Source organism: Anomaloglossus baeobatrachus, chromosome 1 (assembly GCF_048569485.1).
Source record: "Anomaloglossus baeobatrachus isolate aAnoBae1 chromosome 1, aAnoBae1.hap1, whole genome shotgun sequence".
NCBI classification, from domain to species: Eukaryota; Metazoa; Chordata; class Amphibia; order Anura; family Aromobatidae; genus Anomaloglossus; species Anomaloglossus baeobatrachus.
In genome coordinates, this window is record NC_134353.1 from 750466703 (window position 1) to 750494470 (window position 27768).

General features: G+C 45.9%; 1 protein-coding gene across 2 annotated transcripts in view; it reads right to left on the reverse strand.

Annotated features, from left to right (window-relative positions):
* Positions 1-27768, reverse strand: part of ACAD10 (acyl-CoA dehydrogenase family member 10) — a 96683-nt gene that overhangs the window by 63642 nt on the left and 5273 nt on the right. For both annotated transcript variants that reach the window (XM_075323714.1, XM_075323723.1), the window contains exons 2-5: positions 20654-20840; positions 14678-14826; positions 6304-6498; positions 5899-6057 (exon numbers count right to left, since the gene is read on the reverse strand). In XM_075323714.1, the coding sequence (XP_075179829.1) occupies positions 5899-6057; positions 6304-6498; positions 14678-14826; positions 20654-20834 (684 nt within the window). In that variant the 5' untranslated portion in view covers positions 20835-20840. The remainder of the gene's footprint in view (positions 1-5898; positions 6058-6303; positions 6499-14677; positions 14827-20653; positions 20841-27768) is intronic.

The window sequence follows — 27768 nt, forward strand, 5'->3', positions numbered from 1 at the left end:
CCACGGCACCTCTACGGACAGATGGAGCAGGTCTGGGTACCAAGCTCGCCTGGGCCAGTCCGGAGCAATGAGGATGACCCGACGGCCCTTCATTCGGGGATAATCTGCCTCCCAGTTTTCCACGCCTGGGATGTGGACTGCGGATATGGTGGACTTGGAGTTCTCCGTCCATTGAAGGATACGTTGTACCGCCAACATTGTCAGGCGGCTGCGTGTCCCGCCTTGGTGATTGATGTAGGCAACTGCTGTCGCGTTGTCTGACTGGACTCGGATGTGCTTGCCCGCCAATAGGTGGTGAAAAGCTAGGAGAGCCAGGAGCACGGCTCTGGTTTCCAGCACATTGATCGAGAGGGCTGACTCGGACGGAGTCCAAATGCCCTGTGCTCGGTGGTGGAGACATACCGCTCCCCAGCCGGATAGACTGGCATCCGTGGTGAGGACCACCCAGGACGGAGCCAGGAAGGAGCGTCCCTGAGACAGAGAGAGGGGCCGAAGCCACCACTGAAGAGAGCTCCTGGTCTGTGGCGACAGAGCCACTCACCTGTGCAAGGAGGAAGGCCGCTTGTCCCAACAGCAGAGAATGTCCAGCTGCAGAGGACGCAGATGGAACTGGGCAAAGGGAACAGCCTCCATTGACGCCACCATCTGACACAGCACCTGCATCAGGTGCCTGATGGAATAACGGCGGGGCCTCGGCAGAGAGCGCACGGGCCAGTTGGAGGGATTGCTGTTTGATCAAGGGTAACTTCACAAGTGCCGGCAGAGTCTCGAACTGCATCCCTAGGTACGTGAGCCTCTGGGTCGGAGTCAGAGTGGATTTGGGCAGATTGACCAGCCACCCGAATTGGGCTGGAGTGGCGAGAGTGAGCGAGACACTCCGCTGACAGTCTGCGCTGGATGAAGCCTTGACTAGAAGGTCGTCCAGGTAAGGAATCACTGCCAACCCCTGGAGGTGCAGAACCGCAATCACTGCTGCCATGACCTTGGTGAATACCCGAGGGACCGTGGCTAACTCGAAGGGGAGAGCCACGAATTGGAAATGTTCCTCTCCGATTGCAAAACGTAGCCAACGCTGGTGTGAAACTGCAATTGGCACATGCAGATAGGCATCTCTGATGTCGATGGATGCCAGGAAATCCCCTTGGGTCATTGAGGCAATGACTGATCACAGAGATTCCATGCGAAAATGCCGCACCTGAACATGCTTGTTGAGAAGCTTGAGATCCAGGATGGGCCGGAAGGAACCGTCCTTTTTGGGGCTAGGAAGAGATTTGAGTAGAAACCTCTGAACCGTTCCCGGGCGGGAACCGGTACAATTACTCCGTTGGCCTGCAAGGATGCCACGGCCTGAGAGAAGGCGGCGGCCTTGGAACAGGGGGGAGTTGACAGAAAAAATTGTTTGGCGGGCTGGAAGAGAATTCTATCCTGTAGCCGTTGGAGATGACAACCCGCACCCACTGATCGGAGACGTGTTGAAACCACGCGTCGCCAAAGTGGGAGAGCCTGCCACCGACTAAGGACGTTGCTGGCGCGGACAGATAGTCAAGAGGAGGCTGCCTTAGTAGCAGCAGCTCCTGCGGTCTTCTGTGGACGCGCCTTTGTGCGCCAGTTGGATTTTTGGTCCTTGGCTGAGTTAGTGGACGAGGCCGAGGGCCTAGAGGACGACCAGTTGGAGGAACGAAAGGAACGAAACCTCGACTGGTTCCTACCCTGGACAGGTTTCCTGGTTTTGGTTTGTGGCATGGAAGTACTCTTCCCGCCAGTAGCTTCCTTAATAATTTCATCCAGTTGTTCCCCGAATAGCCTGGACCCAGCAAAAGGGAGCCCAGCAAGGTACTTCTTTGAAGAAGCATCTGCCTTCCACTCCCGAAGCCACAAGATCCTGCGGATAGCGAGGGAATTAGCCGAAGCCACCGCAGTGCGGTGAGAAGCCTCCAGCATGGCAGACATGGCATAGTATGAAAAAGCGGAAGCTTGGGAAGTTAAGGCAACCATTTCGGGCATAGATTCCCTGGCGAGGGAATGCATCTCCTCTAGAGAAGCAGAGATGGCTTTGAGAGCCCACACTGCTGCAAAAGATGGGGAGAACGAGGCCCCTGCCGCCTCATATACAGATTTGGCCAGAAGGTCAACCTGGCGGTCAGTGGAATCCTTAAGAGAGGTGCCATCAGCCACTGATACAACGGTCCGGGCTGAGAGTCTAGACACCGGGGGGTCTACCTTTGGTGAATGAGCCCACTCCTTGACCACCTCTGGTGGAAAGGGAAAACGGTCATCAGAACCACGCTTTGGGAAGCGTTTGTCAGGACAGGCCCTAGGCTTGGTCACAGCAGCCTGAAAACTGGAGTGGTTAAAGAACACACTCTTTGTCCTCTTAGGCAAGGTAAACTGGTGCTTTTCTGCCAGAGAGGGTTGCTCCTCTGATACTGGCGGATTGAGGTCCAGTACAGAATTAATGGACGCAATCAAATCACTAACATCTGAGTCACTTTCGGACAGATCAATGGGGCACATGGAGGTAGCCTCCGAGCCCCCAGTAAAGGCATCCTCCTTGTCCCGTGAGTCAGCTTCTGAAACAGAGCCGCGGGACGAGGAAGGGGAGGGAGCCCTACGTCTCCTCTTAGGAGGACGGGGTCTGGGACCAGATGAAGAATCCTCTGTGAGCTCCGCTGAAAGAGCCCTAGCAGCAGAGGCTCCCTGTGAAGGGGGCTGATGCATGTTCAGCAAAGTCCGGGACAGCTGTCCCATGGAGTCGGCAAAAGACTGGGAGATTGACCTAGAGAAGGATTCTACCCAAGCCGGGGGTTCAGCCACAGGAGCCGGAGCAGCCGGAGAGACCACTGTGGGTGCGATTCCAGGCTGAGGCATTGTCAGGTTAGAGCAGGCATCACAATGTGGATATGTGCTTGGTTCAGGCAGCACGAGCTTACATGCAGTGCATACTGAATATAGCTTTGGAGCCTTGCTCCTCGTGTGAGACATGCTCCTGAAGTGGGGGCTCTGCCAGAGTGACCCCCAGAGAGTATATACAGAGGCCCACAACCAGAGGTTGTGGCTTACTAGACCACTGGAGCGGTGTTGTGTGCCCTCCAGGTCCCGAAGCCCGGACCCCCAAGCACCTCAGCAGGGATGCTGCAGCCAGTGCTGATCGCAGAGAAAACGTTGATAAAATGGCGCCGGAGCGAGGAGAGGGGGCGGGACCAACTCTGAGAGCGGGATCTGGAGGGCCAAAGAGACTTACAGGGGAGGAGACATGTACCCAGTGAGGAGTGTCCCTCCCCTGTGCAGAACGGCCGCTGGGCGGAGCTGCACTGTCCCTCTGCATGAATAACATGCGAGGGCAGTGAAACTGAAAGTAGGCCTCCAGCGAAGCCGGGGCCTAAATTTGAGCGGTGCGACCGGCGAGCAGGCACCATCGGCGCGGTTCTCAGGTGACAGCCAGAGAACCGGCCGGAAATGTCAGAAAACTCACTCAGCACACTCTCCCAACATAATAAAGTACAGGGACCCCCAGAATATAAACGTCTCAGGTACTTAGCTTGCTGAGACGCAGGGTTCCAAGTCCCTGGGGATGAGTGCTCCGTCCAGCAGGATCCTGAAGGGCTGCGGATGGAGACCGGTCTCCTGCAAAGCATGGAGAACCGTGCTGGCTCCCACTTCAAGCCAGAGCCCGAGGGATGGTGAAGGAGCGCGGCATGTAAGGCTCCAGCCTTGGAATCAACCTTAACAGCACCGCCGACACAGTGGGGTGAGAAGGGACATGCCGGGGGTCCAGACTTGGACCCGCTTTTCTTCAAACTCTTTCCAAAAATGAAAAATCAGATGAGAATGCATGTGTGGATGTATGCCTCATGAACACAAAGCAATGAACTGGCTAGATCTGGTTCTCCAGGGGGTGTATAGGCTCAGAGGGAGGAGCTACACTTTTTAGTGTAGTACTTTGTGTGTCCTCCGGAGGCAGAAGCTTTACACCCAATGTCTGGGTCTCCCATAGGAACGATAAAGAAAGAGATTTTTAGAAAAAGTATTTCTAAACAGCCTATATGATATGCTAATGAGCACAGAAACTAGTCGCAAGGGCGTTAGCATGGCAGCACGCCCACAGAGGCGTGCTAACATGCTATTCAATGCCCACTGTCCACATCATCACCAACGTGACACACGTACCTGTTCATTGCTACAGCCTCAGACGCAGCAGTGTGCATAATTATAAGTCTCCGGCACTTCCAGTCATCCACACTAGACCCCTCTGAAGCTGGGAGGCATACACCTGGATTCATAGTGCGCATGACCGGAAGTGCAGTGACTTGATCATGCTTAGTACTCGGCGTCTGGGGCTGCAGCAACAGACACAGGTACGCACGTCCCTGCTGGTGATGACACCAGCAGTGGGCATTGAATAGCATGCTAGCACTTCCCTGTTCTACCACGCAAAGAAGGCGGTATGAGCGCAGGAACTAACGCCCTTGCGACTAGTCTCTGCGCTCATTAGCATATGATATAGGATCTTTAGAAATGTTTTTTCTAAATATCTCTTCATGTAGGCTACTATAGGGAGGGACAGTTAGGCAAGGATTAGCAATATGCACCCATAACTGCTCGTGGTTCTGGGTGCATATTGCACTTGACAGGTTCAGTTTAATGAGGTAACCTGATGTCAGTTACACGCAATCAAAGCTGGGGAACTATTGGAACCTCCAGCTCTGACGCAGATAGCTGCAGCTATGAACGGTGATGTCGCTCAATTTAAGTCAGTCTCTGGCTGAAGCCCAGGGAGTGCAGACATGTTCTATGCCCGCGCGCTGTGCCTACAGTATGTGCAGTATGTATACAGCAGAACTGGAATCATTGTGGGAGCTTGTGTGGATTATGTTGGAAGTGAGTGTTTTGGGAGTTAATAAAGGGGTGAAAGGCGGTATTTTTTTGTAATATATGTAAAACAAAGGATTTTTTCGGAGTTTGTGCTTATTCTTCTCACTTACAGACTAGTAATGCGGGGTTCTCATAGATGCCTCCCATTACTAATTTCGGTGTTAGTGGCAGCCGTGAGCTGTCATTAGCCCCTTATTACCCATATTGGCACTGCACCAGGGCAATCAGGATGAGCCAGGTAAAATGCCAGAATTGTTACATTTACTGGATGTGACATTTCTGGGCAGCTGCAAGGCTGTTTTTTTTTTTTTAAATTATTTAAATAAAAAAAAAAAAAAAAAAAGTGCTGCGTGCAGTCACTGTTGTTTTGATACACAGCCAAGTTAAGCCCACGGCACACGTCTGGGAGCTGCAGCCTTTAGCCGTTTGCTATATCTGTGCCGGGTATCATAATATGAGGGGACCCTACACTAATTTTTATTTGTCTATATTGGAGTAAAATTAAATAAACAGACAGCATGTGCAATTGCAAGAAGTCAGACACACTGTCACATAGGGTGGAGATGCTGTCCAACAATACTTCCGATATGTATAACGAGCCTGCTTTATTCTTATTTTCTTTATTTAAGCCCGGGATTGGTACACGGGTACTAGCTAACCCGCGCGGATCTGGACTTTTAGAGTCCAGGTCCGCCCATCACTACAGATGACTGCATCCCGGAAGAGGAAGAGCTGCTCTGTTGATGTACATTAGATGAATCGCTGGCAAGATCGGTGTATGACTGCTCTGAGCTGGTGCTGGGCAGAAAAAGCAGGTAGTTAGCAACTAACTGCATGTTAATTTTTAGGACCATAGTAAAAACAATATATAGTCCTGGATAACCCCTTTAATAAATTCACTTTATTGTGTCTGACTTTCACCTGAAAATGACATCCTTGATCCTAAATGCTCTTCTGTCTTTATCAAGAAGTTAATTTTCACGTTTTTTCCACCTTTGCCCTTGTTCCCTATGCACAGCCACCTACCTTTATTGTGTGAAAGCCCAGTTGTGCTGCCGCTTTCAAATTCTGCCCTATGTCATCAAGAAAAATTGTCTCTGTAGGCGGCACACCAAGACGTTCCACACACAACTGGTATATTCGAGGGTCTGGTTTACATATACCTTCGATGCAAGATTCGATGATCTAAAAGAATAAAGACTTAGGAGGATTCAATAACGCCAATAAGAATAATGTAACAATAATTTTTTATATTATATATATATAATATATATATATATATATATATATATATATATATATATATATATATATATATATATATATATATATATATATATATATATATATATATATATATGTATTTATATATATTAAGAAAGGGAGACGAAATGACATATCATTAGATTTATAGCACTGATGTCTGCTTACCACATTGAACTGTGAGCGGTCTACTGGTAGAAAACTTTCTCCACTGTGCACAAAGAAGTTGTTGCTTAGAACTGCAGTTTTCAGTCTTTCAGCTTTAATGCACTGAATGGCCTCAGTCATTTCTGGTAGCTGTTTTGCCATCTCTTTACTGGTGAGGTCACTGAGGAAACTGTGAATTGGAACTTGTTGTCCTGTCTTCAATATATCAAAGGTAAAAAATTGAGATGAGATAAAAGGAAGATACCTTAAAGGGAATCTGCCACCAGGTTTTTGCTCCCCCATCTGAGAGCACCATAATGAAGAAACAGAGACCCTGATTCCAGTGATGCATCACTTAGTGTACTGCATGCTGTCAGTTTTATAAAACCACTGTTTTACCTGCTGCAGATGTACCAGTTCTCTGAATGCTCAGCTCTGTATAACCCCGCCCACACCACTGATTGACAGCTTTCTATGTACACTGAATAGGTATAGAAAGCTGCCAATCAGTGGTTTGGGGGTGGGTTATACAGAGCTCAGGAATATGCTTGACTGTCTGGCAGCAGGTTTACTAATCTAGTGATAAAACCACTATTTTATCAACTAGATTATCAAAACTACAGCAAGCAGCTCAGGAAGTGATACATTAGTGGAATCAGGATCTCTGTCTCTATATTATGCTGCTTTCAGAATAAGTGGCAAAAACCTGGTGACAGATTCCCTTTAAATAAATACATTATAATATGGCCACAGTACTCCAAACGGACCATATCTTTCAATAGATTCACAATGGAGCCTATAGGATTTTCTGTTTTGATAAAAGAAAAAGAACCCATAATGGAATGCCAAAGCATAAATGTCAATATAGCTTTACGTACACTTGTAAACGGTTAAATTCTTAAACCATTCCTCAAAAATAGGTTTACTAAACCCTTACTGTGTGCAATTTTCTGTTTTTCTGCTTTGGATTTTTCCTAAAATTTCTCCCCAGAGCTATACATTTATTTACATTTTTCTGCCGATATAACCATTTGAGGGCTTGGGTTTGGTTTTTTTTGGGACAAGCTTTATTTTCATTTGATATTGTACAATTTATCTATCTAGTGATTTACTCAAACAACAGGAAAAAGAATCCAAATGCGACAAAATTGCAATAAAAAAAAAAAAAAGAAGAAGTAATTTCACATTTTTGAGGGGAGATTACTACTGCATAGTGAACACCATAAAAAAGAAACTCAGGAGCATTTTGACTATGACGATAACTAATTTGTATAACAACATATATATATATATATATATATATATATATATATATATATATATATATATATATATATAATGTGTATATATATATAATGTGTATATATATATATATCATATATATATATATCATATATATATATATATATATATATATATATATATATATATATATATATATATATATATATATATAATAATAATAATAAATATTATATATATATATATATATATATATATATATATATATATATATATATATATATATATTGTTGCAAGTGTCAAAGGTCATTCTTTTGGCCAACGGCGCTGTGTAGGGTTTTGTATTTTTGCATCTTAAGGGTATGTGCGCACGTTGCGCAAATACATGCAGTTACTGCATGCGTCCTGCGTCCCGTGCGCACGTGGCGTTTAAGAGCGCAGCGCTTCGGCTACTGCCGAAGCGCTGCGTAAAAAGAAGTGACATGTCACTTCTTTCCTGCGCTTTGCCGGCAGCTCCTGCTCTGTCTATGGCAGGAGCTGCAGGCAGAGCGCATGGAATCGGCGCTCACTACGGACATTTCTGCAGCGATCTAAAGCGCACATGTGCTCTTCAGATCGCTGCAGAAATTTCTGCAGGGCTAGTACGCAACGTGCGCACATAGCCTAACTGCTTCTAATTGCTTTTTTTACAGTATTGGGCTATGTGCGCACGTTGCGTACAAGCCCTGCAGAAATTTCTGCAGCGATCTGAAGAGCACATGTGCGCTTTAGATCGCTGCAGAAATGTCCGTAGTGAGCGCCGATTCCATGCGCTCTGCCTGCAGCTCCTGCCATAGACAGAGCAGGAGCTGCCGGCAAAGCGCAGGAAAGAAGTGACATGTCACTTCTTTTTACGCAGCGCTTCGGCAGTAGCCGAAGCGCTGCGCTCTTAGACGCCACGTGCGCACGGCCCCTGCACAATCTCCATAGACTGTGCAGGGGCCGCAGGACGCATGCAGTTACGCTGCGCTACACAGCGCAGCGTAACTGCATGTTTTTACGCAACGTGCGCACATAGCCTTGCAGTGGCCAAAGAAACGCAATTATGACATTTAGATTTTTGTTTCTCTTTATGAATTTGCTGATCGGCTTTATTTTACATTTTGATAGATCACACTTAAGTAGATAGAGATATAGTATATATTTTTTTTTAGCTTATATTTTAAATGAAGGGGTAAATCTAAACTTTTGTTGTTTTTTTTTTTCACTGAATTGGTAGTACCCTTAGTGACTTGAACCTGTGATCGTCTGATCATTAATATTCTACACATAAAGAGCACAGTATTACTATCTAAAGCAAAAATCACAGACCCTATGAAATCCAGCGCCATCACAATAGGCACAGGGGTCTTTGCAACATGATCTGCAGGCAAAGATGCAACCTAAGCCCACATTAAAGTCAGAGAACCGAGAGTGGATGCACCAGCACGTCCAATATCGGTAAGGGGCAACCTATTCGAGTTGGCTGACTTTAGGTAGAGGAGGCATACTCTCAGGCTTCTTGCTTGATGAAGGGAAATGCTCCTGCATGACTGACAGCTTAGACCAGATAGTCATGCCACTAACCTAAACTGTGCACCCTCTAATGCTGCTACAGTGGCATGCAAAAGTTGGGCCACAGCTGGTAAAAATTACCGTTACTGTGAACAGTTAGGCTATGTGCGCACGTTGCGTAAATTCATGCAGTTACGCTGCGCTTTGGAGCGCAGCGTAACTGCATGCGTCCTGCGTCCCCTGCACAGTCTATGGAGATTGTGCAGGGGCCGTGCGCACGTGGCGTCTCAGAGCGCAGCGCTTCGGCTACTGCCGAAGCGCTGCGCAAAAAGAAGTGACATGTCACTTCTTTCCTGCGCTTTGCCGGCAGCTCCTGCTCTGTCTATGGGAGGAGCTGCAGGCAGAGCGCATGGAATCGGCGCTCACTACGGACATTTCTGCAGCGATCTAAAGCGCACATGTGCTCTTCAGATCACTGCAGAAATATCTGCAGTGACTGTACGCAACGTGCGCACATAGCCTTAAGCAAGTTGAAGATGAAATGATCTTTAAAAAAGGCATAAAGTTAAATATGACAAATTTCCTGAGAATTTTAGGCAAAAAAACTATAGTTTTCAGCTTTAACATTTTAAAATTAACAAAAATGGAAAATGGGCAGATGCAAAGGTTTCAGCACCCTGCATGGCTAGTACTTAGTAGCACCCTCTGTGGCAAGTATCACAGCTTTAACCCCTTCACGACCATGGACGGATCTTTCCGTCATGGATCGTGTCCCGGTAAGCCCCGACCCTGCCGCGGGCAGGCGGCGTGGATCGGCACACATATCAGCTGTTTTCAACAGCTGACATGTGTGCCTACATGTTACGAGTGGAATCGCATTCCACCCGGAACATTAACCCCTTAGATCTCGCTGCCAAAGTCTGGCAGCGAGATCTATATGCGCGCGGCTATGTTTTCTACTTACCGCCGCCCCCTCCGGACGTCACGTGAGTGATCACGCGACGTTCGGTGGTTGCCATCGTACCACAGGGTCATGTGATGACGCCTGCTGCTATGAAGTTTCACTTTCATTCTTCCTCGGCACGGAGCAGAGGAAAAAAGAAAGTGACTATTTCTGCTGTTTACAGCGGTATAGCTGTGATCAGCAGATAGCGATCAGCAATCGGATTGCTGATCGCTATAACCCCCTAGGGGGACTAGTAAAATAAAATAAAAAAAGTAAAAAAAAAAAAGTTTTAAAACATTAAAAAAAAACAAAACAAAAAACCTAAAAGTTCAAATCACCACCCTTTCCCCCCATTGAAAATTAAAGGGTTAAAAAATAAAATAAATATACACATATTTGGTATCGCCGTGTTCAGAAATGCCAGATCTATCAAAATTTAAAATCAATTAATCTGATTGGTAAATGGCGTAGTGGCAAAAAAATTCCAAACGCCAAAATTACGTTTTTTGGACGCCGCAAGTTTAACGCAAAATGCAATAACAGGCGATTAAAACGTAGCATCTGCGCAAAAATGCTACCATTAGAAACATTAGCTCGAGACGCAAAAAATAAGCCGTCACTGAGCCATAGATCCCAAAAAATAAGAACGCTACGTGTTTCGGAAAATGGCGCAAAACGTGCGCCACTTTTATTGGACAAACTTCTGAATTTTTTTTTAACCCCTTAGATACAAGTAAATCTATACATGTTTGGTGTCTACAAACTCGCACCGACCTCAGGCATCATACCTACACATCAGTTTTACCATATAGTGAACAGCGTGAATAAAACATCCCAAAAACTATTGTGCCATCACACTTTTTTTGCAATTTTTCCACACTTGGAATTTTTTTGCTGCTTTCCAGTACACCATATGGTAAAACTTATGGTTTCATTTAAAAGTACAACTTGTCCCGCAAAAAACAAGCCCTCATATGGCAAGACTGACAAAAAATAAAAAAGTTACGGCTGTCGGCAGAAGGGGAGCAAAAAACAAAAACGCAAAAACGGAAAGTGCCCCGGGGCTGAAGGGGTTAAAACATTTTTTGTAGCCAGGTAAGAGAGACTTTCAATTCTTGTTTGAGGGATTTTCATCCAATCTTCCTTGGAAAAGTCTTCCAGTTCTGTGAGATCCCTGGGTTATCTTGCATGCACTGCTTTTTTGAGGTTTAGCCGCAGATTTTTAATGATATTCAGATCAGGGGACTGTGAAGGCCATTGTAAAACCTTCAGTTTGTGCCTTTTGAGGTAGTCTATTATGGATTTTGACATGTTTTTAGGATCATTATCCATTTGTAGAAACCATCTTTTTTTCAACTTTCAATTTGTTGAAATTTCATTTAATCCGTTCTTCCCTATACTCATGAAACGTTCCCGGTGCCATTGGCTGCAACACAACCCCAAAGCATGATTGATCCATGCTTAATGGTTGGTGATATGTTCTTTTCCTGAAATTCTGTGCCCTTTTTTCTCTAAACATCCCTTTGATCCTTGTGACCAAAGAGTTCTATTTTAACCTCATCAGTCCACAGGACTTGTTTCCATAATGCATCAGGGTTGTTTAAATGCTCTTTTGCATACTTCTGACACTGAATTTTAGGGCTCTTCTCCACTTGCGTTAAAAAAAAAGCGATACTCGGCTACAAATGTGAGTAGAGTGTCCTGCGTGTGGCCTGCGTACGGTGTTTTTTTTTTTCTCACATAGCATCTGTATGACATGCGAGTGTTATGCGAGTGTTAATGCAAGCAGCGTATGACTGGCTGCCGGAGGAATCTCCAGTAATACCAGGCCTGGCCGCGGTTACCTGCACTGAACTCCGGAGCTGTCACCTGAGATCAAGAGTTCAGCCCGGTCTGTTTGCAGCTGTGCTGAACTGAACAGCAATCGCCGGGGAATCAATCACTCGGCGATCGCTGTTTAATTCCAGGCTGCACTTCAGAGCTCAGGTGACAGCTCCGGAGTTCAGTGCATGTAACCGCGGCCAGGACTGGTATTACTGGAGATTCTTCCGGTAACCAGTCCGACGCTGTATGCAAGTGTCAAGGATCCGTGTGACATGCGCATGCCACCCGTATTCTGATTTTTTGCTCGGTCCCATAGGCTTGCATGGGGGTGCGAGAGCTGAGACTCGGTGCAAATCGCAGCATGCTGCAATTTCACCGTGAGCACGAGTCGTATCATATAAAATTAAGCTAGTGGACAATACCTCATAGCTTAACATTGGTGCGAGTGCGATCCGATTTTTTAACGGATCGCACTCGCACATGGAAATCGCAAGTGGAGAAGAGCCCTTATGGGGAGGATACAGGAGAGGTTTTCTTCTGATGACTCTTCTAAGAAGGCCATATTTGTGCAGGTTTTCTGAACAGTAAAACAATGTACCACAACTCCAAAGTCTCCTATATCTTCCTGAAGGTCTTTTGCAGTCAAGCAGGATTCCGATTTGCCCCTCTAGCAATCTTAGGAGCAGCTCTCACAAAAATTTTGCTTCCATACCTTATCTTGACCTCCACTGTTCCTGTTAACTGCCATTTCTTAATTACATTTCAAACTGAGAAAAGGGCAACTTGAAAACGCTTTGCTATCTAACTTATAGTCCTCTCCTGCTTTGTGGGCTGCCACCATTTTCAGAGTGCTAGGCAGCTGCTTAGAAGCACCGATGGCTGCTGTTTTTTTGGCACAAGGTTAGAGGAGGCTGGGTTTTTGTAAAGTTAGGAAAAGCCAGGTGATGAAAATTTCACAATGATGACAGTGAACAAGCCGTAACCCTAACAGGCTAATTAAGGTCTGAAATCTTGGCAAAGTTATCTGAGCACACAAATCTCCAAGGGTGCCCAAACTTTTGCATCGAGGCAGTTTCCTTTTTACAATTTTTAAAATGTAAAATATAAATTTATTCACAAGACAAAAAGGTGCTGGCACACAATAAAAACAATTAAAAAAATCTCAAGGCTATATACACACAAAAACGATCACTTGGTGTGTACAAAAGTCATACAGCACCTGAAATTCAGCCCCTGAGGAAGCCACTTTAATGTGACCATACGCATGGGGTCTCGTTTTTACCCTGTCCATCTTTTAATTCCTGGCTTACGGTCCACCAGGGCCTTTATTTAGGGTCTGTATGCAATTAGGTCTTTATATGTTTGCACTTTTTGTTGCAAAGTAATCTTTTATATTTATTTTGCCTGTGCCTTACCCTATGATTTCTCATTACTGTGTGTGGTTCAGTCAGTTCAGTTTATCATGCTAGGGCTTGAGTTTCAGGTACTGTATGACTTTGTACACATCATGTGTTCCTCTTTGTGTGCATATAGCCTTGAGCCTTTTTAATTGTGCAAGCACCTTTTGTCTTTTGAATAAACTAATAAATGTACATGTTTATAATAGCTGGGTGATCCCAATTCATATACATCCGCCTGTTTCATCATTTTTTTCATGTGTTTTTTGGAAGTTATTATTGGTCTAGATCCCCTTTACTTATTGCTGTAGTGACCCCCCCCCTTTGTTGTGCAAATTTTTCCTTAAAATGTAAAATATCAAAAATATTTTTTTTATTGCTTAAAATTATTATTAATTATTATTATTATTATTAAAAAAATACAAAGGAAATGTATCATCTGTAATTGTATGTCTTTTATAGATCATTTCATCTTAAACTTGCTTAACTGTTCACAATAACAGTGATTTTGACCAGGGGTGGCCAAACTTTTTTATGTCACTGTATATGAGGCAGCTTTTCAACCTGCCACTTTGGAGGCTGTCCAGACTTGGAGCTAAAGCGATTCTGCTAACTTCATGAAGTGCTTACAAATGACATAAAAATGCAGGCACTGCTCATGTTCAGCCACTACCCTTGGCCTACAGCAGTGGCAGGTAAACTAGGCAACGAGAAGTAAAAACGATAACATTAAAATCTCTCAATTCTTAACAATTCTTACCATTTTCAAGAATGAACATTTTCAAAGTTTCTTGTTTTTACAAAGACTTTCCAATATTAACTGTTAGGGAACATAAGACTATGCAGGCGTCACGAGACGCTCTATCGTGCGATGCATCGTCGGGGTCACGGTTTTTGTGACGCACATCCGGCATCATTCACGACGTCGTCTCGTGTGACACCTACATGCGATCGCAAATCGGTAAAAAAAAATTGTCGATCGTGTACTCGTTGCTTATTTTTTAAAAAATAATTTATTCTTAATAGCGCTGGTTGTTCGTCGCTCCCGTGGCAGCACACATCGCTCTGTGTAACACCACGGGAACGATGAACACAGCTTACCTGCGTCCCACCGGCTATGCGGAAGGAAGGAGGTGGGCGGGATGTTTACGTCCCGCTCATCTCCGCCCCTCCGCTTCTATTGGCCGGCGGCTGTGAGACGTCGCTGTGATGTCGAACGTCACTCCCCCTTCAGGAATAAGATGTTCACCGCCCACAGCGAGGTCGCTCAGCAGGTAAGTACGTGTGACGGTGGTTTAACAACTTTTTACGACACGGGCAGCGATTTGCCCGTGACGCACAAACGACGGGGGCGGGTACGATCGCTCGTGCAATCGCACGATAGATCGTACTGTGTGAAGCCCGCTTAACCCTTAACTGTCTATGAGAAAATAGAACAAAGAATAAAACGCACAATTTTTGAGCATTGGTTTCCAAATTCTTGTACAAAGCCCTGTGCAGACAATTCTCCCCTCATGTACTTCATCCAGGGTCCTCCAACACCACCAGTCACAATGGCTTCTCTTATAGTGCCACTCGGCACATTGTTCCGGATCTCCCAATCTGAATAGAGTACAAAAAAAAGAAAGAAACATTTGTTCAAGCTATTAAGAAAACATTGTTTTTTGTATGCGGAAAAGACATGGCAGCCAATAGAAGCATATATGTAGAAGCACAGCTTTTACTTCAAGGAGTTTGTAGGTTCACATCACATATGATTTTAGTATGATTGTCACTGAACCAGAGTGACCCTGTAGAAATTTAAAATACCTAAATATCATAAATTGCATAAACTAGTGGCAATAATACATGTGCACCTTTAAAAAGGCACCTAAAGCACGTTTCGCCACAAGCTTTGTCAGGGGACTGTACTCGTGGTATCACATGGCCATCTGAACATTAGCTATTATTTTTCTAAGTTAGAATGTACTATTTCTACTGTGTATGAGCTTAAATCGCCTGTGTAGCGTCCAGTCCCGGTTCCAAAGTGGCGTTCATGCGCGTCCCGGCTCCCAGACTCCGGCGGGGGTGTCCCCCCTCTCACCTATCCAGCAGCTCTACAGCTTTTGGTTTCAGCATTGTATCTTCACGCGTCCCCGCTCCCAGACCACAGCGGGGGTGTCCTCCATTCCTTCCTCTCCTGTCCCGGAGTCCGCTGCAACCTCTTCCTGCTTCCAGACCATGTGCAGGGCTTTAATAAGTACCCATAGGGTGCACACACAGCCACGCCCCTTTTTTAAAGGGCCATTATCCGGAAGCAGTACTAGAGGTCATCTATTACCCTAAAGGTATTTAAGACTGCCTCCCTTGACAGGAGCAACGTTGCCTATAATGCGTTGCTAGTTCTCAGGTCCCCGTATGTTACTTTGTCTACACCATGTTCCAAATTATTATGCAAATTGGATTTAAGTGTCATAGCGATTAATTTTTTTTTTTTTCAATGAAACTCATTGATGGTTCTGTGTCTCAGGGTTCTTTGGATCAATGAAATCAATCTCAGATACCTGTGATAATTAGTTTGCCAGGTGAGCCCAGTAAAAGGAAAACTGGATGCTCCACAATATTAAGCAGGCCACAGTTTTCAAGTAAATTGGGAAAGAAAAAGGATCTCTCTGCTGCCGAAAATCATCAAATAGTGCAATGCCTTGGACAAGGGATGAGGAGAAAGGCTGTGGAAAAACAAGCGCAATAGGGTCTTACCCCAATATATGAGGGGCAGGGAGGGGGGAGTAAATCTACTCACCAATTGCAGTTGTGAGAAGCCACAACTGCTATGAACGCATGTATCGTAGATCCAAGGCTGCAGCCACCAATACCGGTAGATAACAGAAAGCAAGGAGCGAGGTGTTCAATGCCGCGCCAATAGATCACTTCAGCAGATGTTCAGATCAATGTCATTTTATTGTTAATCAGGTCGACGCGTTTCTGGAGCATCTGCCCCCTTCATCAGGACCACCAGGAATAGAAATAACATCCAATCCGAATCCAATCCGAAAATCATCAAATAGTGCAATGCCTTGGACAAGGGATGAAAACATTAGATATTTCATGAAAACCTAAGCGTGATCATCGTACTGTGAAGAGATTTGTGGCTGATTCTGAGCACATACGTGTTCATGCGGATAAAGGTAGAATGAGGAAGGTTTCTTCCAGGCAAGTCCATCGGATTAAGAGAGCAGCTGCTAAAAAAGCAATTACAAACCAGCAAACAAATATTAGAAGCTGCTGGTGCCTCTGGAGTCCCTCGAACCTCAAGGTGTAGGATCCTTCAAAGGCTTGCTGTGGTGCATAAACCTACCATTCGGCCACCCCTAACCAGTGCTCACAAGCAGAAACGGTAGCAGTGGGCCCAAACATACATGAAGACTAATTTTCAAACAGTCTTGTTTACTGATGAGTGTCGAGCAAGCCTGCATGGTCCAGATGGATGGAGTAGTGGATGGTTGGTGGATAACCACCATGTCCCAACAAGGCTGCAACATCAGCAAGGAGGTGGAGGAGTCTTGTTTTGGTCCGGAATCATGGGAAGACACCTGGTAAGCCCCTTTAGGGTTCCTGAAGGTGTGAAAATGACCTCTGTAAAGTACATAGAGTTTCTAACTGACAACTTTCTTCCATGGTACAAAATGCAGAAATGTGCCTTCAGGAGCAAAATCATCTTCATGCATGACAATGCACCATCTCATGCTGCAAATAATACCTCTGTGTCATTGGCTGCTATAGGCATAAAAGGAGATAAACTCATGGTGTGGCCACCATCTTCCCCTGACCTCTAACCAATAGAGAACCTTTAGAGTATCACCAAGCAAAAGATCTATGAGGGTGGGAGGCAGTTCACATCAAAACAGCAGCTCTGGGAGGCTATTCTGACATCATGCAAAGAAATTCAAGCAGAAACGCTCCAAAAACTCACAAGTTCAATGGATGCAAGAATTGTGAAGGTGATATCAAAGAAGGGTTCCTATGTTAACATGTAACTTGGCCTGTTAGGATGTTTTGTATTTAAATAGCTTTTTATTTCAGTGAATGTGACCTCCTAACTCTACTGTGCCTAATAATTTGGAACAGTGCATTTTGAGGGTTTTTTTTATTTTGAAGATGATACTGTTATCATTGGGAGGTTTCTTCAATAAAATTAGATTTATACTCTAACGGGTGATGACTTTTATTAGACTGCCTGTTATTTGCACCGACCATTTAGGAAAATCAGAGAAAAATATAATTTACATAATTTGGAACATGGCGTAGTTCCAGTACCAGTCAACTGTTGCTAACCAGTGTCTCGTCCTACAGCCTGCTCTCCATCATTGGCAGAATGCCGTCATGTCTGAACCTTCAGAGTGCCACCACATCTGAGCCGTCACCACAGTGTCATCTCATTGGAACCATCAGCACAGTGCCGCCTCATCTCAGCCTTCACATCTTTTGACTCCTGCACTGGAAACTGACAATTTAAACATCCGCAGAGACTATCACCTCCAGTCCCTGGCTGACATGCATTTAGGTCTTCCGTTGGGAGTACCACACAATCCCTGTATAGGGGTTCACTGCTGGTTGCTCCTTCGGGGTGAGTGCGGTGCACGGTCCAGTGGGTCCACCACCGGACGGTCACCGCCCCTGTGTGACTAACATTGTCTACTTTGCATTTTTCTTTAGCTTAACTCAGCAAAATTTCCTATGTATTGTAAACCCTGAACATCCTTGAGTACCCATGTCTAAGGGCTCAACCTTTCCGTTTGTCTTGGTCAGTTCCTGTTTTTTTTGCGGATCTACTGACAGGATCATCTTTTCAATGTCTTTTGTGTAGCCGCAAGGAAGCACTTCCAAGTGGCTTCAATTGGGTGCCCCTGCAGTCTGTGTCCCACTCCCACTCCAGCCTCACAGCTGCTCGCAGAGCAGTGTGTCAGCATCTGCCTGCACAGCAGTGTGAGCAGCTGTGGGGATAACAAGCGCCGACATCAGGAGGTTAGCAAAGTTCATTACCTGCTGTAATGGTCTCTGCCGTACTCCTGACGTCAGCGCTCGTCACTGACATCCATTGCCCGCAGCGATATCACCTCAAGTCTAGCGGGAGCTCGTGACATCACCGCTAGTCACTGTCTTGGGCCACCCGCGAAACTTGCGGTGAGATCGTGGTGGTCACTGAACTCAGTGATGAGTGCTGAGATCACAAGTGCAGCTGCATTCATCACCGTAGGTAATGTAGCTAACCTCTTGATGGCAACACTTGTCATGCTCTTCGGTGACCTGGCCTGACCTAATGATGTTAGCTCAAGTCACTTCACTGCTTTCCCAGCCAATGGGGAACATTATGTTCTTCATTGACTGGGACAGTTAGTATGGTATGGATCGTCGGGGGACCCCCTTATTGGATTACGCCGGAGCTGGATTAGTTTTTTGTTTTTCAATAAATTGGTGAAAGAGGCAATGTTTTGGGGAGTGTTTTTTCAAACAAAAAATTTTTTGTTGTCTTTTTACTTTTTATTACTGACTGGATTAGTGATGTCGGGTAGCCGATAGACACCGTGACATCGCTAACCCCAGGGCTTGATGCCAGTCGACATTACACAGCTGGTATCAACCTCACCCCGTTTGCAACCACACTAGGGCAACGGGATGAGCTGATGCAAAGCGCCAGAATTGGCGCATCTAATGGATGCGCCACTTCTGGCTGCGGCCTGCTAATTTTAGGCTGGAGAGGGTCCAATAAACGTGGACCTCCCTAGTCTGAGAACTAGGGGTAATTAAGTCTATGATAATAAAGGTTAAAAAAAAAAAAAAGTGATACAAAAACACAGAACTATTACAGTATTGACCATGCGGTTTATATGACAACTTGAGCTATTATGTATACTTTATAGGTTGCACTGTATGAAGTATATTAAAGAAAAAATTGTTGAATATATATTGGCAGCCACATCTGATCTCTAAACAAGAACGTACAATCTTAGGCCTGTTTGAAGATTTCAGGGAGGTTTATGGGGGAGATGTGAATTCTCTGCAATTTTCAGGGTATTGAGAGGGTTAATGGACCTTATAGAGAAGGAGATTGGTAGAAACCTCTTTCAAGGGAAGCATATTTGGTTGTGTATGTATATCTGGCTCACATGAGGGGCGTATAGGTATATATATCACCTTAGCTACTCATTCTGATTATGTTGCTTATGAATAAGGAGTCTACTTTCTCCGAAACGCGTCAAGTGTAAATATATTCTGCACTTGGTTGGACTTACCTTTTTTATGAATTTTGAATAAAGAATTTTTTTTATTACGTCGGTGCTGGATCTTCTCTCCTCCCCTCCTCCTCTTGATGTGACTGATTATTCAGCTGTGGAAGCCAAACCACTTGTTCCGTGCACCGGACCAGAAGTTGGAGATACCTGCTTTGGAGTGGTGAGCTGAACTAAATTCCTTATTTGTGTTTTTCCTAGTCTGAGAACACCAGACCACGGCTGTCCGCTTTACCTTGGCTGGTGATCGAATTTGGGGGGGGGGGGGGCCCACATTTCTTTGTTTTAAATTATTTATTTAAATTTAAAATAACAGCGTGAGGTGCCCACTGTTTTGGATTACCAGCCAAGGTGAAGCTGCCAGCTGTGGTCTGCAGGCTGCAGCCATCTGCTTTACCCTAGTTGGCTACAAAAAAATAGGGGGGACCCCATGTCATTTTTTTCAATTATTTATTTACTTTTTGGCTAAATACCAGGCTAAACAGTGCCACATGAAAGGCACTAAAGGGTACAAAATTACAAAATGCAGGGGAGTGGGACATTATATATGTCTTTCTCATCTATTTATTATCTATCTATCCATCCATCCCTCTATCTTTCTAGCTGCTTCCGTTTTTTTTTTGTTTTTTTTTTGCTGTTTGGAAAAAACAAAAAACGGAAGGCACAAGGATGACACACGGATCGTATATGGAACAGAACTGATACGGATGTATCCATGGAAAACGGGACCGTTTTTTGCTGACCGCAAAAACGGGATGGTTGCGTGACTGTAGCCTAATGCAGAGAGACTGCATTGGTTCATGTTGCAGACCATGCTCATGGTACCTCTACTTTTACTACATGGGGTATGATATATATTTTATATACTTTATGGGAGGCTTTTGCTCACCTAGCTGATTCTTGGTGTCTGGCACTGTATGTTTTTATATATATTTTTTTAAAATTATGTATGAATGAAAAGTGATTTTTTAGTATTCCTAATAATGGAGTTTTGCACATTTCTTGCATAGGCGTTTGATATTTTGGGACATATAGGACTTTATACATAGCTGCAGGACACAAATACAGGTTTTGGTTACCTTTAGAAATGTAGTCAAGCCTTGAGATGTGCAATTCAGATATAAAAACATTGATCATCTCTTCGTATCATGTGTTCCTACCTTCAGCCAGTCTGTAGGGTGATGGTAGTAGGACTCCCCCCATATCAAAAACTACTGCCTTGTATCCACACGCAGCATGGCCCCATCTTATAGAGCTCCACTGAAATAAGCGCAGTTTCCAAACTGAAGAAACTTTAGAAGGGTTGAAATATGACGGCTGTAAAACTCTTGTAATAAGCATGGTGACCTAAAAATAAGAAATATTAATGTTGTACTGAAACAGTTGAATGGTTATTACCATAATCACAATGTGGAGTTATAAAATTGAATACACATTTATTCATTTGTGCCGACATCACTCATTTTTAAATATGCTCCTTTTGCACGTTAAATGCTATGCTGGTCTGAACAGACACATGCTGCAGGACACGTCAATCAACGTGGCAAGGAGTGATCACAGCAGTCACTGTGTAGTGATCGGGCACTGTCAATTGGTCCCTGTACTGCCCTGATAAAGGACCGCTGCAGGGAGAATATAACTTCATTTTCTCCCTGTATCCTCTGCTCCGGTAATCCAGGACTGAAATGCTGTTTAGCTTCAGATCACCCCTATATCTGTATTTTTATTGTGTTCCTGGAAGTGACAAGTTCCTTTTAATATCAAACCTTGTCCAGTACTTGTCACACTTGCCAGATCTTATGCACATGTCGTATTATATTAATGAGACAGGTGAACAGTAACTAGCAGAATACCTCTGTCATGCCTCAGGTCCGGGACTTGATCCGGTGGCCTTGTGCTGCGTGATCGGCTTCCTTCCCTACTGAGCCACCTGGTCAGTCCCTGCCAAATGCTGATGATCTTTTACCTTTGCCTCTATCACTTTGTTTTGCGGTTAGCGGGGTATTCACTTGTTCATTTTCTCTGTCAAATCACATCTCGTGTGAGGCTATATACACTCAAAATACTAGCCTTCTCTGCTGGGTATCTTTCTATGTGGATGACTGCAAAGGAGTTCCAGCCCTGCAGCTCTAAGGCCCTGTGCGCACTTACCGGATTTTGCCGCGGATTTTTTGCGGTTTTGCTGCATGTTTCGCTGCAGAAAATGTTCATAACATCTCTGCAGTGAATCACCAGCAAAACCTATGGGAAAAAAAATCCTGTGTGCACTATGTGGAATTTGACAGCTGCATGTTTTGCTGTGGGATTCCCGCAGCAAAAACAATTGCATGTCAATTCTTTTCCGCACGTCGCTGCGGGATTTCACTACATTGACTCCAATGTAATCGTGAAATCCCGCAGGGAATAACGCAGGCAGCAAATTCTGTGCGGTTCACTGCGTTTTCCTGCGGTATTTCGCGGTTTACCTCCGGTAATGTACATCGCTTGTCTGCGGTTTTGCAGGGAAGTGATGTCATTACAGGAACAGGAAGCAAATCAGAGAGTAAAAACACACACAGAGATCACAGACATAGAACACAGACACAAACACATAGAACACACATAGAAAGAAAACGGAAATATAGAAAACAAAGAACGTGGGCTCCGCCGTATATTTACCGTCCAGCCGAGGTAAGCACACAGCGGCGGCCCGGTATTCTCAGGCTGGGGAGGGAGAGGGGCAGGGATAATGTCCTCCGCCTCACTCCCCCTCCCGCAGCCGAGAATATCAGCCGCAGCTGCCCCGGGACTGTCGCATCCATTGTGCGGCAGTACCGGCGTGTCCCCGGCTCTTCCTGCCGCCGTGTAGCAGTGGCGGTCAGGGTAATACAAAGAGTTAATGGTGGCGGATCGCCGCCACTAAGTCCAGGCTTGATCATGGCAGAGTCTATGTGACAGCTGACATGATCAACCCGTAAGTAAAGTGAATAAAACACACACAGAAAAATCCTTTATTTTAAATAAAACAAACAAGCCTCGTTCACCATTTTATTAACCCCTCCCAAAACAAAGCTCCGACGTAATCCACAGCTCCGGCGTCCTGCGCTGCTTACATCCAGCCGCGACTGACACACAGCGCTGAATTACCTCTGCTGTCTCGCAGCGAGACAGCAGAGGTAATTACCGGTCATTTCCCACGGCCGGTAATGTGAACTCACTGCCGACCGTGGGAAATGCAGCGATCTGTCCTCTATCCATCTGTCTGTCTATCCCTCTATCTATTCTTCTGTCTCTTTATCTATCTACTATCTCAGAATGAAATGACTTTTTTTTTTTTTTTTTCTTCAATGTGCTTTATTGCATTGAATGCAATAAAGCACATCCCAACCCGCACGCAGCAATACCGCGGTAAAACCGTAGCAAACCGCATGCGGTTTTCGGGTGCGGTTTGCCGCGGTTTTTTACCGCGGGTGCGGTAATCTTTGAATACCTGCGGAATTTTCTTGAGAAAATTCCATTTTCCAGTGCGCACATAGCCTAAGGGATTTAAGCAGAGACCAGTGTTTTTTCTGTGTTTTCTCATTTGCCTTTCGTACACCTATCTTTTGCTTTCTGTTAGGAGTTGTTTGTGTTTATTATTTCTCCTTTGCCACTTGTACACGTGTTTTATGTTTCCACACCTTGGGTCCTTGAATATCTCTAAACACTTACCTTATCTTGATTTGTAGTGTTACCAATCTTCCGTCTGGTGCCTTAAGAGGCTAGAGAAACAACTCAACGGCTTTCCAGGTAGACAGGTCAGAGTTGTGAGGTTATAGTTCGGCTAGGGCTTTCATTAGGGTGTTGTGCAGCTAGGGATGCTAGTCTGTGCAGGAACCAGAAAGGTGCAGGTGTGGCTGCAGTGTGATAGGCTATACTAAGGCGGGCTTTGCACGTTGCGACATCGGTAACAATGTGTTAACGATGCTGCAGCGATAGTCCCGCCCCCGTCGCACATGCGATATCTAGTGAAAGCTGCCGTAGCGATTATTATCGCTACGGCAGCTTCACACGCACATACCTGCCGTGCGACGTCCCTCTGGCCAGCGACCCGCCTCCTTCCTTAGGGGGGCGGGTCGTGCGGCGTCACAGCGACGTCACACGGCAGGCGGCCAATTGAAGCGGAGGGGCGGAGATGAGCAGGATGTAAACATCCCGCCCACCTCCGTCCTTCTCATTGCAGCCGGTGGCAGGTAAGGTGATGTTCCTCGCTCCTGCGGCTTCACACACAGCGATGTGTGCTGCCGCTGGAGCGAGGAACAACATCGTACCAGTCGCACCATCGGCATAATGGAAATGTCGGAGGCTGCAGCGATGATACGATAACGACGCTTTTGAGCTCGTTCATCGTATCAAAAAGGTTTTACACGTTGCGATATCGACTGCGATGTCGCAACGTGCAAAGCCGCCCTTACTCTTTACTTGTGTTGGAATACGTACGTGCATAATAACTCCCGGATATCCTGTAAACAACAAGACATTCCCAGGTCTGGGAAACTATCCCAGGAACTCAGTGATATTCCAACTTTCAACTGTATCTACAGCCTAACAGTGGGGGCTACATACCGAGTCTGGAGGTGTGGGGGGGGACTTTTGGGGGCATCATACTGTGTGGAAAAATACACTTTAGGGGTATCATACTTTTGAACTGCATTGCATGTCCCTTTTTCCAATCTTTCTAATTTTGCAAGTAAGCTGAAGGCTAGGTTCCCAATATAGAGCTACCATGTCTGCCCTCTATTTACTACTATTCATCATGGTACTAAGTAGTTGATATTACTCTACTCTATAACTATAATATATACTGTATCTATAATATGAATTTCAGATGTGCACAGCTCAAAACACATTTATTACAATATTGATTACACTGCTGTCATCTTTACATGATTTTTCCTTCACCTGGATGTGGCTATGCCCCTTTTTTTTGGGTAACCTTGCTTTTCATTATAGATGAGTGAACCCGAGGTTCGGTGTCCATACCAAGCACAAACTTTACAAAAAATTAAGTTTGTATTCAGAGCTCAGATGCTTTATGTATGAACACCACTCACGTGAGCATCACTGTGCTCGGGTACACTCGGTGCTCAGTCCACTACGAGCTGCTTGATGTGTTTGAATGGCGCACACTGGGGGTAACAACAGCGTGATCGGATATAGGGGGCACAAAAAAAAACCCAAAACACCTCACCTAACCGTCCCTGTAAGTGATCCGTTTATGGCTGGCTGCATATGAGCGGAGACCCCAATTACCCAATTAGTGACTTCCAATGAGGTTCAGGCCAAGTTCGGGTCCCAAACAGAACTTTATCTAAAGTCTGGCTGAACTTACCAAACAGGTCCACAGGTCCGCTCATCTCTACCTTTTATATATTTGTGCATTTTTAATACAATTTATTATTTTTTTTTAGCAGTTATACAGAGATCATGAATAGGCTGGAGTACCTAGCAGCACGCCAAGTAGTCCTCTAATGATAATCTACTGCTGATTAAAGGGAAACTGTCACCAGCTTTTTCCCTTATGAGCTGCAGTCACCGCCAGTGAGCCCTTAGGCTATGTGCGCACGTTGCGTAATTACATGCGGTTACGCTGCGATCTGCACCGCAGCGTAACTGCATGCGTCCTGTGTCCCCTGCATAATCTATGAAGATTATGCAGGAGCCGTGCGCACGTGGCGTATTAGAGCGCAGCGCTTCGGCTGCTGCCCGAAGCGCGCGTTCTAAGAAGTGACATGTCACTTCTTTCCTGCGCTTTGCATGCAGTCCCTACTCTGTCTATGGGAGGAGCTGCAGTCAGAGCGCATGGAATCGGCTTTTTTTTTTTTCATTACGGACTGTTTCTGCAGCGATTTGAAGCGCACGTGTGCTGATCAGATCGCTGCAGAAATTTCTGCTGGGCTAGTACGCAACGAGTGCACATAGCCTTATAGACAGTAGTCTAGAATGCTGCATGTAAGAGCGCAGGTCACACTGAATAACGTAAAAAGTAGGATTTTTGTGTACTCACCGTAAAATCTCTTTCTCTGAGTCTTCATTGGGGGACACAGGACCATGGGTTATGCTGCTGTCACTAGGAGGCTGACACTAAGTAAACACAAAAAAGTTAGCTCCTCCCTAGCAGCATACACCCCGAGCCGGAGGCGGGCTCAGATCAGTTGGTGCACAAGCAGTAGGAGTAGTACCAGAATCACCATACATAAACACAAGTTGTAACTAAAACAATGCAGCCGTGCAAACAAGAGGTCTATGAACATAAGACCACTGAAAAAATAGCAGGCAAATGCAATTGAAATCAACCAAAAAACCAAGCAGGGTGGGTGCTGTGTCCCCCAATGAAGACTCAGAGAAAGATTTTACGGTGAGTACACAAAAATCCTACTTTCTCTATCGTTTCATTGGGGGACACAGGACCATGGGACGTCCAAAAGCAGTCCCTGGGTGGGAATACCGAAAAACCCGCAGATAGGAAGAAAACAACAACCTCCCTCGGCGGGCTTGCACTATAATTGAATGCTGCCACCCTATTACAGGTGTGCAACTGCTGCCTGCAAGACCTTTCTCCCAAAAATAGCATCTGCCGATGCTTGGGTGTGAACCTGGTAGAACCTAGTAAAGGTGTGCAGGCTAGACCAGGTGGCGGCCTTGCAGACCTGGTCGGCCGACGCCTGATGCCTAATCGCCCAAGAGGCTCCCACTGCGCGGGTAGAGTGCGCCTTTACCCCCCGCGGCGGAGATTTGTCCCGAATCCGATAGGCCTCTGATATGGCGGAACGGATCCATCTGGCAATTGTGGCCTTGGATGCCGATTCACCCTTCTTGGGACCAGAAGGGAGAACAAACAGACCATCTGACTTACGGAACGGCGCGGTTCTGGAGACATAAATTCTAAGTGCACGCACTAGGTCCAGGGTGTGCAAGGACCTCTCCAAGCTGTGAGAGGGGCCAGAACAGAAGGACGGAAGAACGATTTCTTCGTTAAGATGGAACGGGGAGACCACCTTTGGGAGAAAAGCGGGATCTGGCCGGAGAACCGCTTTGTCCTGGTGAAAAATCAAAAAGGGGGAACGACAAGAGAGAGCTGCCAGCTCTGACGTCCTGCGAATAGAAGTGATGGCAACAAGAAACACCACCTTCCAAGACAGGTGAGAAAGGGAAGATTCACGCAAGGGCTCGAATGGGGAGCCCTGAAGTGATCCTAGGACTAGATTAAGGTCCCACGGTTCTAGAGGCCGACGGTACGGCGGGGCCAGGTGGGCCACTCCCTGGATGAAGGTCTTAACCTGTGAACGAGCGGCCAGTGGCTTCTGAAACAGGATTGATAACGCCGATATCTGGCATTTTAGTGTTGCGAGCGAGAGACCCGCATCTAGGCCTGACTGCAAGAATGCCAATAGGGAAGGAAGGGAGAAGGCGAGAGGAGAAGAAATATTCTGCTCTTCACACCACCTGAAGAAAACCTTCCACGTGCGGTGGTAAATTTTTGATGAAGATGGCTTCCTGGCCCTAATCATTGTCTGAATCACTCTTGAGGAAAAACCAGCCTTAGCTAGAACCCAGGATTCAATGGCCAGGCCGTCAAATTTAGGACCTGTGAGTTCTGATGGAAGAGAGGCCCCTGCTGCAGGAGATCTGGACGGTCTGGAAGGCGCCACGGAGCGTCTGCGAAGAGCTGAGTTAGTTCCGCGAACCATGCTCGCCTGAGCCAGTCCGGAGCCACTAGGATGACCGGTATCCCTTCCGCCTTGATCTTCTTGAGGACCCTCGGAATTAGAGGGAGCGGAGGGAAGATGTACGGGAGACTGAACTGGCTCCATGACAGGGTGAGGGCGTCGACTCCTAAAGCCAAGCGGTCGCGGCACCGCGCTACAAAGTGTGGAACCTGACGGTTGAACCGGGAGGCCATTAGGTCCACGTCCGGGACTCCCCATCTGTCGCAGATCTGGTTGAAGACTTCCCGGTTGAGGGACCATTCTCCGGAGGCGAGGCCTTCCCTGCTGAGGAAGTCCGCCGCCCAATTGTCCACGCCTGGGATGTGTACCGCTGAGATCAGGGAGTGATGACACTCGGCACAGTGCAAGATCTTCTTGACTTCTCGCATCGCCCCGACACTTCTTGTGCCGCCTTGGTGGTTGATGTACGCCACCGCCGTCGCATTGTCCGACTGGATCCTGACCGGGCAACCCTGTACTAGGTGCCGAAACTGCTGCAAGGCTAGCCGGATGGCTCTTATCTCCAAAATGTTGATCTGGAGGCAACT